This window comes from Penicillium daleae, assembly GCF_028827525.1.
Source record: "Penicillium daleae strain IBT 16125 chromosome Unknown utg000009l_segment0_segment0, whole genome shotgun sequence".
Classification (NCBI taxonomy): Eukaryota; Fungi; Ascomycota; class Eurotiomycetes; order Eurotiales; family Aspergillaceae; genus Penicillium; species Penicillium daleae.
Genome location: NW_026623157.1, coordinates 2,706,563 through 2,720,953, shown reverse-complemented (window position 1 = coordinate 2,720,953; position 14,391 = coordinate 2,706,563). Strand labels below are relative to the sequence as shown.

The 14,391-nt window shown below is 51.7% G+C and overlaps 4 protein-coding genes across 4 annotated transcripts; 3 read left to right on the top strand and 1 right to left on the bottom strand.

Moving 5' to 3' along the window:
- Positions 1–174: 174 nt before the first annotated feature.
- Positions 175–634, top strand: N7458_012132 (uncharacterized protein; the record flags this gene model as incomplete). Its single annotated transcript, XM_056915514.1, has 2 exons — positions 175–459; positions 533–634. 2 exons carry the CDS (start codon positions 175–177, stop codon positions 632–634), a joined length of 387 nt encoding a protein of 128 aa, XP_056760268.1.
- Positions 635–1,278: 644 nt separating this feature from the next.
- N7458_012131 (alpha-mannosyltransferase) lies at positions 1,279–2,769 on the bottom strand (the record flags this gene model as incomplete). The annotated part of the gene is made up of 1 exon (XM_056915513.1): positions 1,279–2,769. The coding sequence occupies one exon, from the start codon at positions 2,767–2,769 to the stop codon at positions 1,279–1,281; it is 1,491 nt and encodes a 496-aa protein (XP_056760267.1).
- Positions 2,770–4,065: 1,296 nt separating this feature from the next.
- On the top strand, positions 4,066–6,489 carry N7458_012130 (Zn(II)2Cys6 transcription factor; the record flags this gene model as incomplete). Its single annotated transcript, XM_056915512.1, has 1 exon — positions 4,066–6,489. The coding sequence occupies one exon, from the start codon at positions 4,066–4,068 to the stop codon at positions 6,487–6,489; it is 2,424 nt and encodes an 807-aa protein (XP_056760266.1).
- A 5,595-nt stretch (positions 6,490–12,084) lies between these two features.
- N7458_012129 (uncharacterized protein) lies at positions 12,085–13,381 on the top strand (the record flags this gene model as incomplete). Its single annotated transcript, XM_056915511.1, has 3 exons — positions 12,085–12,342; positions 12,465–12,672; positions 12,735–13,381. The coding sequence occupies 3 exons, from the start codon at positions 12,085–12,087 to the stop codon at positions 13,379–13,381; spliced, it is 1,113 nt and encodes a 370-aa protein (XP_056760265.1).
- Between the last annotated feature and the right edge of the window lie 1,010 nt (positions 13,382–14,391).

Here is a 14,391-nt window from a genome sequence, read left to right as displayed (position 1 = left end):
CCACTGTTATGATCTCAGTGACTCCAGCATGACATCACCCTCAATGGCTTTTGCCAGGTATAAGACTGAAGTGTTCCATATTCAACAAGTTATAAGAACCATCCCTCAGGCTACTACTGCTACTATCTCTTCGTTAAATTAATATTTAAACCCTTTCCTATCTCAAAATCCAACATGTCATCCCACGCTTCCAAGATTACCCACGGCTCTGGCCAGTCGAGCGTCGGCAACCGCTCTCTCTACGAGGCCGGTGACCAGCGTAACGAGCCCCAGTCTGTGATCAACGAGCGCGAGCGCTATAACGAAGGTGTCAAGGGTAGCCACAAGAACCTTGATTCCAAGGACGAGCGCTCCATCGCCAATAAGCTTGCCTCCCAGTCTAGCAAGCTCGAATCTTCGCACCACCGCAACATCTCAAACCCGGAGGCTGAGTTGAGCAAGCAGGATCCTACCAAGCCGGTAAGAAATACAGTGATTTGTTTATATCATTCTAGGAATACCTGGGGCTAATGCTTGTCCTTTTGCTTTCCAGGCCAAGATGCACGGCAACGCTCCCTCCAAGGGTGCTCAGATTGATGCCGAGCTGCAGGCCGAAGATGAGCAGCGTCTGCGTGACAAGGGCATTAAGAAATAATTTGGTATCGGGCCTGCTATTGTGAAACGATCATGATACCCCGAGACAGAAATCTGGGTTGAGCTTTGTATCTATCGGCCAAGATCGGGTTGGGGATTGGGTTTTATGTACAATATGACGAATTTCAAGTTTAGGGCCTCTTGCCTTTTAAAAGCATTGAGAGCGGCGAATGAACCTTTTTAAGGAATGAGATGATGTAGGTATCCCGATTCGTAGTCTAGGAATTGTGTTCGTGATTCGTTCTGTATAATATTAAGTTTTAATATGTGCAGCTGGCTCGGGAGTGGAGGCCAGGTCGCCAATGTACAGTAGATATGATGCCCAATAGGAGCTATTGTGATCATGAGCATGCAGCTAAGCGAAGAGTCTCGCTTCGGGTGGTTTCCCGTGCTGGGAGGACGTCGGCTCCTGCTAATTCTCAGTGCTCTCTCACTCGTGCAGAGGACCTGGCCTTCACCATAGCAGGCCTGATACGGGACAGGCCTTGTTGGTGGTGAAGTTGTCTCAAGACAAGATGCACTGCCTCAAAGGAGGCTCAACGCATGATAATGGGAGGTGCGTAGACCTTATGTGCCGGAGTAATGCGACTTGTAACCACAAATGCGACCCGAGGTGAAGCAAAGAGATTAAGTTGAATTACTCGATCAACCGTCTGGAGTAAATTTAGGGTCGTCGTCGTGCGGCTCGGCAAAGACATTCTTCCAATAGTCCTCCACCTTCATGCAGAGACCAGCCTTGTGCTCCCATGACTTGAAGACAGTTTCCAGGTGGCAGGTTACCCACTTGATCTCTTCCCAGTAGGCTTTTTCCACATCATATCCAAACCGATGAAGGGTCTCGGGTGGCGCAGTCCACGCACGAGCATCCGATCCATCTTCGTTAATGGTAGGAGTGGTCTCCCAGCCCATACCGAATACATTGTCTCCCGGGTTGAATTTGGGGTAATTGGCATGGATGAAGAAAATATGAGGAGGAGAAGCCACGGCTGGGTCTTTGACACGCCACTTATCTTGCGTAATGAGAGCGTGATCTTCGCGCGGATCGGTCTGAGCCATGGCTGAGCCGGATAGCTTCTCTCCGTTTTGATGCCCAATGGCTTGAACTCTCTCGCTCACAGCGTAGAAGGGAGTACCCATGGCTGTGGCAGCATGTAAGAACGTCTCTTTATCACCCTCGCCTGGTCCTCCTTGAGTCAACAGTCGGAAGTAGTGCGACGGTCCATAGAAATTGTAGTAGGCAGCCAGCAGAAGGGGGAAGAGATGTGTCTTTTTGGAGACCAGGAAAACACCCGTCTCCGAAGACTGGCGAGCAGTCATAGCGGGTGCCTCTTGTCGTGAGATCTTGTAATATAACGGGGATACCGACGAAGCCCAAAAGTCGGGCCAAGTGACCAAACCCGTCGAGGTGAAGGGTTCGGAATCGAGAAGCTCCTCGGGTTTACCCAGAGGGAAACAGTCTGCATCCATCCAGATGATTTCCTCAAACGAGGAGAAGAGGACCGCGAAGATCTTGAGCTGATAATGCTCGATGACATTCTTGCCCACAACGTCGGCGAGCACCAGGCATCGCGCATCGAGGTTGGGGAGGATATCATTACACAAGTGTTTTTCATATTCGCCCGTATCCTTCATATACACCTCAACTGGAAGGGTTGACCCTGCCCGGCGAAGCATGCGGAGAGTCGAGACGAATACTGGTAGATACGTCGCACCAGCAGTCGAGACCAACCCTCGCTTCCCTGGAGTGTGCACGGGTTTCAAATCCTTCCCAGCCTTCTTAATATCCTCTACAAAATTGGCATGCGCATCCTCCATTGCCTTCTGGTCTGCTTCACTCATCACCGTCAGGTCCGGCCGCGGGCTGTCCTTGACCGGGTCATAATTATTTGCGCCGGCGTCGCCATTCTTCTCGGGAGACGGGCAGTTCGGACTGTGACGTTCGATAATGGGCTGGAAGGCCTTCCAGAAATCTTTCTGACGTTCGACGAGTGGGACTTCGAATGCGGTACTTGGGACGACGGAGACAGTGGAGGATGCCGTGGTGGGAGTCCAGTAGAGATATACGGTGCACACGAGGATGGTCGCAAGGAAAGCGAGCAATAATGACCGGACCCGACCCGGCCTGAACATTCCCATTTTGTCTTGAACGGCGGACGAGGGTCTAACGAGGTGTGGAAGCTTGAGGAGTGACCGTTTAGCTTTTGGGTTGCGCCTGGAAACAGGGGGTTTGTCGCCGACGGCGCACAAGCCGATCGACAATGGCCTGATGGAAACCGGCAATCAGAGGAGGAGAAGATGAGAAGATGATTGAATAATAATCTCTGTCAGTGGCATGGCCTGGTACATGGGGGGGGGGGGGGGGGGGAGAACACGTGGAGAGGAGGATCCCTGTAGGTTTGGATGCGGATCAGATCCGAGCTGGAGACAGTCCCGTTGGGAGGAACGACGGGATGCTTGGCAAGTGTATCATCTCGCTCGACTGGTAAGCTGACACCGAAGATGGGGGAGATAGATGTGTCTGTACAAAGTAGAGTACATATATAGAATATAAAATGTGGAAGATTATATACCAGGCATAGGAGGAACTGATTGTTTCCCTGTTTAATGTACTCGCCCAGCGACTAGTTCGTTCTCCGCATCTGACCCTGAGCCACGAGCCCAACCTAACGAACTAGCAACGCCAACTATTGAAACTGGAGAAGTTAATCTGCAGTTTAAACACTGCAGATGATTCCTTAACGGCCAGTGAAGCACGTCTCCGTAGCCTCGGTGAAGCTTCTTACTGTACTCAATAATAATGGTTTATTCCCCCCCCCCCCCCCCCCCCCCCAATACGGCTAAAACCCTCCGTGCTGCTGCTGGTCATTCGAAGTAGATCATTATTTGGATCACCCTGATCACCCTCATCAACGGAATCAAGCTGGATCGACCGGTGGAGAGCACCGTTGCAAGACCAGTAGCAGTCTTCCAGTATCGTGGACCTTTGCAGGGTAAGCCAACTGCGGATCCTCCACAGAAGAGCCTCCACATCGAGCGAGTGCTGAAGTTCATATCCACCGCCCACTCCAAACCCCAAAACCCAAAACCCAAATACCCCAAAAGTCAAAGCCCGGACGTCAAGATTACCAACGACATCCGAAACCCGAATCTCTCCCATTCCTGATCTTTCTTCACCTCTACCGACTCCAACGTCTCTGTTCCAACCAAGTTCGATCCTGCTCTCTCCTATCGCACTCGTCGCTCTCGATCGCCACCCTTCAAGAGTCCATCCGTCTCACCCGAGGGCTCAGATCCGCCAGCAAATCACGTCTTTGCCTCCCCGACCCCTACTGCTGATACGCGACAAACGACGTCTCTCTCCCTTTCCTGACCGCATTCAAATTTCCCACCCATGGAGCCCCGCGAGGGTATATCCTCCTCAACTCGCTCATAATGCCTGAGAATACGGCCCGCCCAGCTCGGGAACCTGCAGCCAAGGGTAAATCCCGTAAGACGGAGCCCAGCGCGGCGCCAATCCGGAAGCGCCGCAAGAGAACGGTCGTGAGCGGTGCTCCCGATGACTGCTTTGCATGCGCCAAACGAGGAGCCCGGTGCGACCGGCGCCGGCCCTACTGCTCCCAGTGCCTCGAGATGGGTCGCGAATGCTCTGGATACAAGACCACTTTGACATGGGGAGTGGGAGTCGCAAGTCGAGGCAAGCTGCGAGGTCAGAAATTGCCCGTCATGGAGGCTGAAGGGGATGCGTCGGCGAGTACCTCCAAAGGAGCACAGCGCACGATTGCATCGAGCAGCCAGAGTCCGCCCTCGTCGCAGATACCGTCAAATCCGCCTCCGCTATCCGCCGTGGCACCTCCGGCGGGGATGACTGACCACATGGAAGTGTTCAACTCGATCGAGACGGATCCGATGCAACCGTCCGCCATGGCGACAGTACCAGATATGTCGGCAAATATGGCCTGGGCTATGGACATGCCTGATCCACATACATGGTCCAATATCCCGGTTGCGCCGCCTGAAATATCGGGACTTCCTGTGCCTACTCGACCAATGCTCGCCAATCGCTCCAGTCCCAGCATCAATTCGGAAGCTTCAATGCAGTATGCGCCAACATTGAGCCCTGAGACCAGTTTTGCTGCTCCCATTTGGCCAGTTGCTCAAAATTGGGGCCCAAACGCGACTTCACCATCACAAGACGTGGACGAGGAGTATCAACAAGAAGACCCCAAACGCTCGATTTTGTGGGACTCGGGTCATCGCCCGTCATATTCGCAGATGCTACTGGCAAGATCGGTCGGGCGGACCCCTCGTCTACGGTACTTGATCAGTTATTTCGCTGAGGTCATTGCCCCCATGATTGTCGCCTTCGATACTCCTTCGAATCCCTTCCGCATTCAAATTCTCCGTCTGGCTCAGGATAGTCCTGCTTTACAAGAGGCCATCGCAACCTTGGCGACAAGCAATCTGCGTCAGCGTCGGGAACGAAATCACACGTCCACCGAGAGAACATTGCCTGCACGCATGTCTTCGATGGCCCATCGGGCGCTTACCGACGACGCATTCCAAGATCGATATGGTATTTCGGTCCCCGAGGGCTATGCCAGGGAAGAGAACCACCATCGGGGAATGGCCGTGAAGGCCTTGAATGCCGACCTGGCCGATCCTCGCCGCAGACTATCAGACTCGGTATTAGCCACGTTACTGATTCTTTGTCTGTTTCATGGTTGCGATACCGGTGTGGCCGAGTTTCGGACGCAGTTTGCAGGAGTCACACGACTCCTTGCCATTCGCATGCGCCATTCCCCTATCATATCCGACGATCTCAAATGGTTTATCCGTATGTTCTCGTGGTTCGATACCCTGACCGCGACCACGAATGATCGCGATGTGCAGCTTCGCGGGAAATGCTTGGAGATCAGCTCAATTACCGACGGAGAATGGGGTCTCGAAAATCTGGCCGGTTGTGATGGGCGTTTATTCAAGCTGATCTCCCAGCTCAGCCGTCTCAATCTGCTCAGTCAGGATCAACAACCGGCCGAGTCTCGCCCTGCCGACGTAACCACTCCCACTGCTTCGCTCCCTCCGAATATGGTGTTCCCTGGCTGGGACACCGTCACTCCAGGCGTTGCTCATGGGTCTATATCAGGCCAGGGATATGGCTCTTCAATACCAACTCCCCCGCAAAGCGGGGATCAAGCCAGGAGACCATCCTCTCCCGCATTCTGGACCGAATGGTACTCACTCCGACAACGTCTCGAATCTTGGCGATTCGATCCACCTGACCAAGCTTCCTTCCCTTCTCCGCCTCTATCTACTGCAAACTTATCCTGGAACCCACCCAACTTTATATCCGCACCCGCCACCCCCTCAATGACATACCAAGTGGCCCCCGAGAACCTCCAAGATATCTATCAAATATCTGAATGCTTCCGGCACGCCGCACTGCTCTACTGTGAACGACTCGCCGAACCAAGCCTCCCATCCCGACATCCACGAATCCAGCACCTCGTCCACCTCGCCATGCACTGCCTCTGCGCCGTCCAGTCCGACGTATACCTCCTCTGGCCGCTGTTCATCGTGGGCTCAGAATGCGTCCAAGAAGATCACCGAGCTAGCATTCGCGCCCGCTGCAAGGATATCTCCAAGGACTCGGGCTTCGTAAATAACCTCTCCTGCCTGGAACTGCTGGAAAAGATCTGGGCAGATCACTCTGACGAGTCATCTTACCCCGTGTACCCTTCTGAGATGGGTCCCCCGCCGCCACTGGATGCTAGCGGTCGTCCGGTTCCGTCGCAGGCTTTCCGTTGGTCGCGCGTGATGCAGGCCAAACGGGGTGGTGGGGAGTATATGGTGGTGTAAATAGTGGTCTGATCTGCATGTATATTTCTTTGGATATAGCTTACTCTTCAAATTTCTCTTCTTAAGCTTTTGTGTTGGGGGGATTGTTTGTGAATATCCTTTTCTGTGTTGGTATATTTGGTCTTTTGTTTCTTTGGTTGGATTGGTCGGATTGGATGGGCGGTCTTGGGGTGTGCGTCCATTATCAGCTATGTTCAGCGGGCGAAATCTGGGGCTCTGTGGCTTTGATGAATGATACCATTCTGAACATAATACATATACTATTATCCCTTCTTGAAAACATATGGTTTCAACTCTTCTTTTCGGAACTTGCCACTGCCCGTGCCGGAAGGAGGCTTATGTGTAAACGCCCTCCCGGGTAGGCAGAGTTGCTATTCTCTACTAAAAAGCGTCGGGAAAGTTCCTCTCCCCTTGGTATAGATCCTCTATTCTAAAAATATGGGTATGTCCTGGAAGTATTTTACGGCTAGGTACAAAGAAAGAAGATATGGTACTTCCCCTCGGAACTATATATCACTATATTGCAGAAGCATTAGTTGCACAGTTTCATAAGGAACCCCTTCATAGAGCTTTTAGGCGAAGCAGCAATAAAGTCCATGAAGACTTGATAAGCCATATAGTGTAGCTGCTGTAAGCTTGGATTGTAATAATTTAGGTAGCCATGCTTGTTGCACCACGAAGTACCAACTGGAAGCTCAGTGACTCTAAAGTCTGGGGTGCAGCGGACGACCGAGCTAGTGTGGGGCGCAAAGAGCCGTGGCTGCATTAAAAGATTTCTAGAGCGACTCCATCGATCGTACATTCGTTGAGCTCGATCGACTTGACCACATCCTCTAGCCACGCGTTTCATTCCAACCCCAGGACCGAGTACATAACAATCTCGCTAAAACCGCTCAACCGATTCCAATAACCCCCTTTTTCTCTTCCAGAATGTCAGCATGAGCTAGGGCTCAGGGCAAGGGCAGCCACAGTGCGGTATGTGATCAGTGCGCGCACAACGCACAGTCACTCAAATTGTCCTCTTGAATCTCGAAATTTCAGGGAAAGAAAAAGGTATTGTTACTGCAAGATTTGCCCTTGTCGGTCCTTTGAGCCGCACATCCTCGTTTCCAGGTTCCCTCGCCGAATCGCGCATGCTTTGTTTTGATTCAACTTCGAGTCTCCGGCAAGGGGCATTGGTTTTTTTCATCAAAATGATTCATCAGATGTGTGGGAAGACACCGAGGAACCGGTCCCATTGGACTGTGCACGCAGAGTTTTCTTTTCTAATTAAACACCAACCAGGATTGCGAAATTCAAAATTTCCGAGCATGGACCATATGGCTGAGAAGTAATTACGTGGAAATCCGTGACGGTTCGAGGAGATGGACTATGATTATGGACACGGCCGGGTCTGGTGCCCCTGAATTCCTTCCATACTGTATTCCATGGTTCGAGAGGTATGATATTACGGAAGGAATAATGGATCCTTTGAGGTTATGCAAAGGCCTGCCACTAAAGGGTACTCTGTACACATGCTATACAGGAGGAGTCAGCTAGTCAACTAATCCTGTCGCAGAACGCCATACGCATCGCGATATGCGCATATATAAGCGCTCGTGCAACTGATTGTGATATCAGTTATAGAAGCTTTCTTGCATTTCATCTCAAGTATATGCAATGCTCGGTACATACCGATATGCACAGAAACATGTCCCTACATACTCGCATAGAGCATACAGTATACAGTATACAGGCCTGTATGCCGAGGGAGGCTGGGAGGCGGATATGAGCGAGGCTCCCCACGGGTCTCAGAGGCCGCGGCAAGCCTATTGGCGCAGCCCGTTCTTTGTTGCTTCCCCCGACGATCCACCCAGGCGAGCTACTGTAATGATCAACCATGCTGTGCACGCTGACTGTTTCCTGGTGCGGTGGGTGGGCCTTGGAGACTACCAGCCCGCAGGACTGGGGCTTTGTTAGGTCCTACCCTCCATTCTGGAAGGTCGTGCAGCGATTAGTTGGGCCCACACCTGCTGAGGTTGGCTGTGTCCTCAGCGCGGTGCATCCAAGCTGAGCGAAGAGCCTGTTTCAGCTGTGCGTATAGGAGGACTTGCTTTGAAATAGAATTGAAGAAACAAGAAATGTCTTGAAAAGTCCAGCGGTTTCTTCGGACGTGGGTATAGATTGTGCGGTATGGTCTGGCCGCGCAGAGTACTGTATCAACCTGCAACAATCAGAAGCAAAGCAAGAAATTATCAATACCAAGAAATAGATAAAGACCATAATAAAATCTTGAGAGCCGAAAAAAAAGCAAAAATTAAAAAGTGAACGCCATGTGCAACACTGACCGATCGGCGCTGCCTACTGGTGGCGCAGACGTAGCCTCCGTTTGGCTGCCTAGCAAGAAATCAAGGGGCAAGATTTCTCGAAGGGTTGACTCATCGATAGTCAGGGAAAAAACTTGTTGAACTGACCAGTGAGAGGGTAGAGCACAGGACCCTACCAATAGCCCTTGATTGAGTACTCAGGTTGGTGCTGGAATGCCCTGGATAGGCTCTGTAAGGATGCGGTTGGACGTTTGGGCATTATCATGCTTTTCTCTTTTGTTTACTTCATCCCTGCGGTTGGTGCGTGAACGTAGGGACTGGTGGTCAGCAGGTGCAATAACGCTCATGTAATGGTTTATGTCTGGGATATAGTTCAGGTGTATAGTGTTCTTTGTATAGATGAGGACTCGTTGGGTGGTTTGGTCCACAAGGGTTGTTTCGTGAGGTCTGAGAGTGGACCTTGGTATTGGACGTCATAGGCCTAGTAGCCTACACTATCATTTCTACAGTATGAGGAGACGGGTCTCACAAGAGCCAATCTGTTTTCCGGTAAACTAACTTGAGTTGCTACTCGCTAGTCATGAAGTCGGTTAGGGCTTGGCTTAGAGCGGTCGCACTGCTGGTTGACCCACGCGAACAATGACTGCGGTACATGGTTATTCGTTCATGCTAGCATCCGAAGCCATATGAAGAAGATAGACGGCTATGACATTGTCTGATAAAACCTTAGACGCAAGCAATCAGCATTTTGAGACACTGTCTATGTGTTGTCCGCTGAATTCATCTGTATACTTTGATCTCTGCTACCATGACCATCTGACTGGATGACAACACCACTATTTTTGTAGTGGGCTGAGAAATTTTGAATATTTAAACCCACACAGATAATTCCCAGTCTAGGCTCCGGATAGGCTCGACTACTACAGTACTAACACTGCCCTGCAAGTTGCGGTCTGCGAACGCTCTCCATCAAATCCCGTTTTGGCCCAAATGGAGGGATTGCTGCCCAGCGACCTCGCAGCGGTAAAGCCCATGCGTGGTCCGTGATGTTGCCCAACAGTATCTAGGTCTGTGTGTGTGTGTGTCAATAAGAAACATACTACTTTAGATGGAGCTCGTTCTTTTGTTCTTATGTTATCTTGTTCCTTTGATCTTGCCATGGCAACGTGGTGGACACCAAAGACACGGTGGTTTGAGAAATGGGTCTGTGGAGTCTGAACCACTGGGTGAGACGGGAGCGGCCGTCGAAAACTGACGGGATGCGATCGAGGTACCGCGAACCAACCATGGAACCAAATAGTTATCTGGAACTATTCGAAGCGTACGGTGCTGTGTTCTGGTTTGTCTCTCGTTTGCTTATACCGACATACAGTACATCATACATGATGTATGTATAGTTAGTTGGGTGGTTCTGGGGCTTATGTTGGGCAGGTCTGGTTCTAAATAACCGACTCCCAGGAGTGGATTACTTTCCCCAATGGAGAAGCATCTGTCGTGCCCTCTGCACCCTACTATGCTGTAGTTTACTTTCCAAAAGTCCTGTAGCGAGTTGTATTTGCGGGAGTTCATGCAAAGTTGAGCTGTACAAGGTGCCATGCCATCAATGTACCCATAGTTTCTGGAAGGCCGGCATATGGACGATGGGTTCCCCTATCCAACAGTGTCTTGACACGCTATCAAGTGGTAGATATCTGAGTGCACTAAATTCAGCTGGGCCAATAGAACTACGAAGCAGTATAGCCTGGGTGCTGGACTTCTTGGTGGCAACATCAGCCGCCCTCTCTCGATCTTCAGTTGTTAGCAAGCTATAGATAGAGAATGGCTGTCGAGTCATTCAGATTCGTGGCTAGAGTTATCGTTAGGTATCTGTCTTGTGTCGTGACCCCCAACTATCGACGTCTGCAGTTGGCCGGTGCCCAAAGGGCAAGCGGGCCAGAGAGGCCCTGTCAGCAAGCGCTGGTGGTGCTGGTGTCGTATCTAGCGTGTTAGTTGTGAGGTCAAGATGTCTCCATCTGGACTAGTCTGAGGGGTAGCCTTGTGGACAGCCTGTAGGAGGGAGGGGGAATGGTTAGTTGAGTGTGTAGATGGACGAACTTTACATCGGCTGCGAAGAAACCAGGGCGGTTTATAAGATCGGAGTGAATGACCCTCGTGAGTCGAGGTTGAGTCATATATAGAGTCATAAGGCAGGAATATCAAACCTTCCAGTGGATCATAGGGAGTATAAAAGGGACGGCAGACCCTCCTGGTCCACGAGCATTGGTAGTTCTAGTTATGGACCAACGTCGATTCCTTGCCAGGAAATCCGCATACGCGTAAATAACACGCCCTATCGCCACCTCCCTCGACGCCAAAGCACACAGCCCCGGTGGGCCTGGCCAAGCTGATTGGCGCTCATCACCAACCAACAGGCACCCAAAGGGCCTTTTGAGCGACCTAAAAGGACTCAAAAAAAAGATCCAGAAAAGACGCCGAAAAACAGCGGGTGCTGACCTCGTCGGATCCATCGCCCTTGGAAAATTCCCCCATCTCCACTTTCCACTTCCTCCCCGAAATCCACAAAATAATCCACACACACTTGCTCGACTTACACTTCCCCTCTCTCTCTCTCTCTTCTCCTCTTGACTACTCTTGCTCTCTTTCCCTTCCTTCTTCCCACCCCCCCATATACCGGGAAGTTGTTTTTCATCAACTTGGCTGGGACTCGTGGTCACAGAGTCCTTTTCTCCAACCACCGAAACCCCCTGGATCTTGACCCCGAGATCCAAAATCTACGACTACGCCAGGCTTCATACCTGCCTCGTCTGCCAACCTCCCCCCCTTTCGTGTCTGGTTCAGACCGAACAACGTTCAAATGCACTCTCAGCACATTCAGCGTCAACCCTCCTCTCCTCTCCGATCGGAAACCGTACCACGGTGACGGTCCTACTCAAACCTTCTGGGGACTTGATTTCACCCTCCGGCGTCGTTTATGCTCTTCGCGCACGATATCCCTGTATTATATATTCGGGTTGACTTGGTTTTCTGTTTTTGCTGTTGATCACATTTTGCGACTGATTCTCTCTCACATCTTTCTGGGTTCTTCTTAACTGGTTTCATTTCGGTCCGGTTTCTTGGGGATTCATCTCTTTTCCACGACGTCTTACTTGGCTGCTCGTCATTATCGCCACCTCCTAGCTCGAAAGACAGCAAATTATCTCCCGCCCGACTCGTGCTTCATATCGCTTTACTCTCGCCCTATTTTCTCGACCTACGTTTGCTTGTCGCTCATGCTCGTTCGATATCGATAATGTATCATTACTCGAGTCCACCCCAGGGGTGGTCGACCTACGACTATTCGCAGTCGCCGCCAACATCGCCATACTACGCTCAGTATGCCTCTCAGTATGCCAACGCATACTCTTCGCCACGAGGTACCTCGCGACGCCACACCCGCAAGGCCAGCTACACGGCCACGACCAAGGAGCCCAGCTGGTCCTCGGCCTACCCGCAGTCCTATTACGAGGCAGCGCCCGAATATGGCATCCCGTCGCGCAAGCACGATCATGTAAGTGCTTCTTTTGCGGGACCCAAGCACCGTCGATCCCGTACGACGGGGCATCCTGCGGGGATGGCCTAGGCCCCGGCACCGGCACCGGCTTCAAATTTGGTTTCCATCCGTCATCGCAGCAACAGCCCATCTTTGTCGATGTGGCTGACGCATTCGATACTCCGCGCCACGCCTCGTTCCACGAGAAGCAGTCGCCGCATGAGCCCCAGCCTCGCCCGACCCGCCATGGCCGTCCCCCAGCAGCTGCAGCAGCACAACCCCCCCCCCGCCGAAGCGAGATGGCCCCGGCCAGCATCGTCGAACCGCGTCGACCTCCTACCGCAAATCGTCAGCCGCTGATTCTCACTTTTACTTCACCCAGGCACCTAACCACGAGGACATCGAATCAGCTCGTCGCTCCCGCGCCCGCCGCCAGTCCACCTCCACCCGTACCCCGTCAAAGCCCAAGCCAGCACCCCCGTCTGCTAAACCGCCACCCGTTGCCACCGAGGAGGACGCCGAGCGCGCCGGTATCCCAGCCGGCTACTCAACCAAGAACTGGGACCCCACGGAAGCCCCCATCATTCTCCTTGGCAGCGTCTTTGATGCCAACTCGCTCGGCAAGTGGATCTACGACTGGACTGTCTTTCACCACGGCGCATCAACCCCCATGGCCGACGTCGCCGGCGACCTCTGGCTGCTCTTGATCAAACTCGCCGGCAAGGTCAAACGCGCCGACGAATGTCTCCCACGAATTCAAAGCCCCGAGGCGCAGGATGTGGTTGAAGATTTCCTCGAAAGCGGCGACCGCCTCTGGAACCGGTTCAAGAAGCTGCTCAAGGCTTGCGAAATGTTCATGTGGAAGGCGGCTAAGAAGGAAAGCGGCAAAGGGCAGGTGTCCATGGGCCGCAATGCGGGCTGCGAGTTTGTCGACTCGATTTTCGGCCGTGATCGTGAGCTTGAGAATACGGAGAAGCTGATGAATAGTATCCGGTTGTGGAATATGCGGTTTGACGCTAATTGCGAAGATATTCTGCGTCGGCCGTCAGCCAAATAGATGGTTGCAAAGAAAAGACCCATCATACAAAAACACCACTCCGGATGCTATACATTATCAACGTCATCGACATCTTATTCTTCCGCCAACGAAAAGATTGATTTACAACAGACATTTAGCCTTTTCTCGTCTGTTCTTTTCCTACTCTACCATTTTCTATATCTGTTCCCTGGAGAGCATTCGAAGCTCTGGTTGAATTGCATTTGCAGCGCGTTGGGTCTGGCACTGGCTGGGTTTTCCTCGTTATCTCGCCGCTCTATTTCTGCGTCTGCGTCTCTGCTTATTTGGATCAATCGGCAGTTCTTTTTTCACCCACCCAGTCGGTGGTGACTATCCCCCTTTCCCTCTCAAAAAAGCTCATGGTTTCGGCGCCTCTATTTTATCCTGCTTGTGCCAATTTCGTTTCCCTCTCAGGGCGGCGTCTTACTTCGTCTTTATATTACCCGGCATGGCGTTATCTGTCCACTGACGCGCTGTCTTTGATTTCCGTGCGCTCTGTTTCTGCCGTCGTTGATGTTCGTGTCATTCTGTCTTTGGTGATACCATCTCGCGATTTCATATATTTGTTTTTGTTTCGAGGCTTTTGGGTTCTTATTTCCTTTGTCATATCCTTTCTCTTATCTCGATCCTTGTGGCCTGAATTTTTGTCTCTCTTCTTGTTTTCCTGCTTACTTGCAGTCCTGTTGAGGTCGGAGGAACCGGGTTGTACATAGCGAAACCTTGACCTCAGCAGTCCCCTCCCCCTCACGTCATCATATTTTCTGTCTGTCACAGAGCAGTCACACTAGAAACCACTCGTTTAATCCAAAAGCCCATACAAGTTTTTACAATACCTTCCCATTTTTCCTGCGCCTACCATGCACGTCATCTTACTTCCACGTGTCGTCGTAGCCTTTAATCCCGGTAATCTATCTGTCTTATCTATGGAGTACATTCTACGGAGTACAGTAGTCCCATATCTACAGTCCAGTATAACCCGCGCTCCAACAAGACCAGACATTCAAACAACC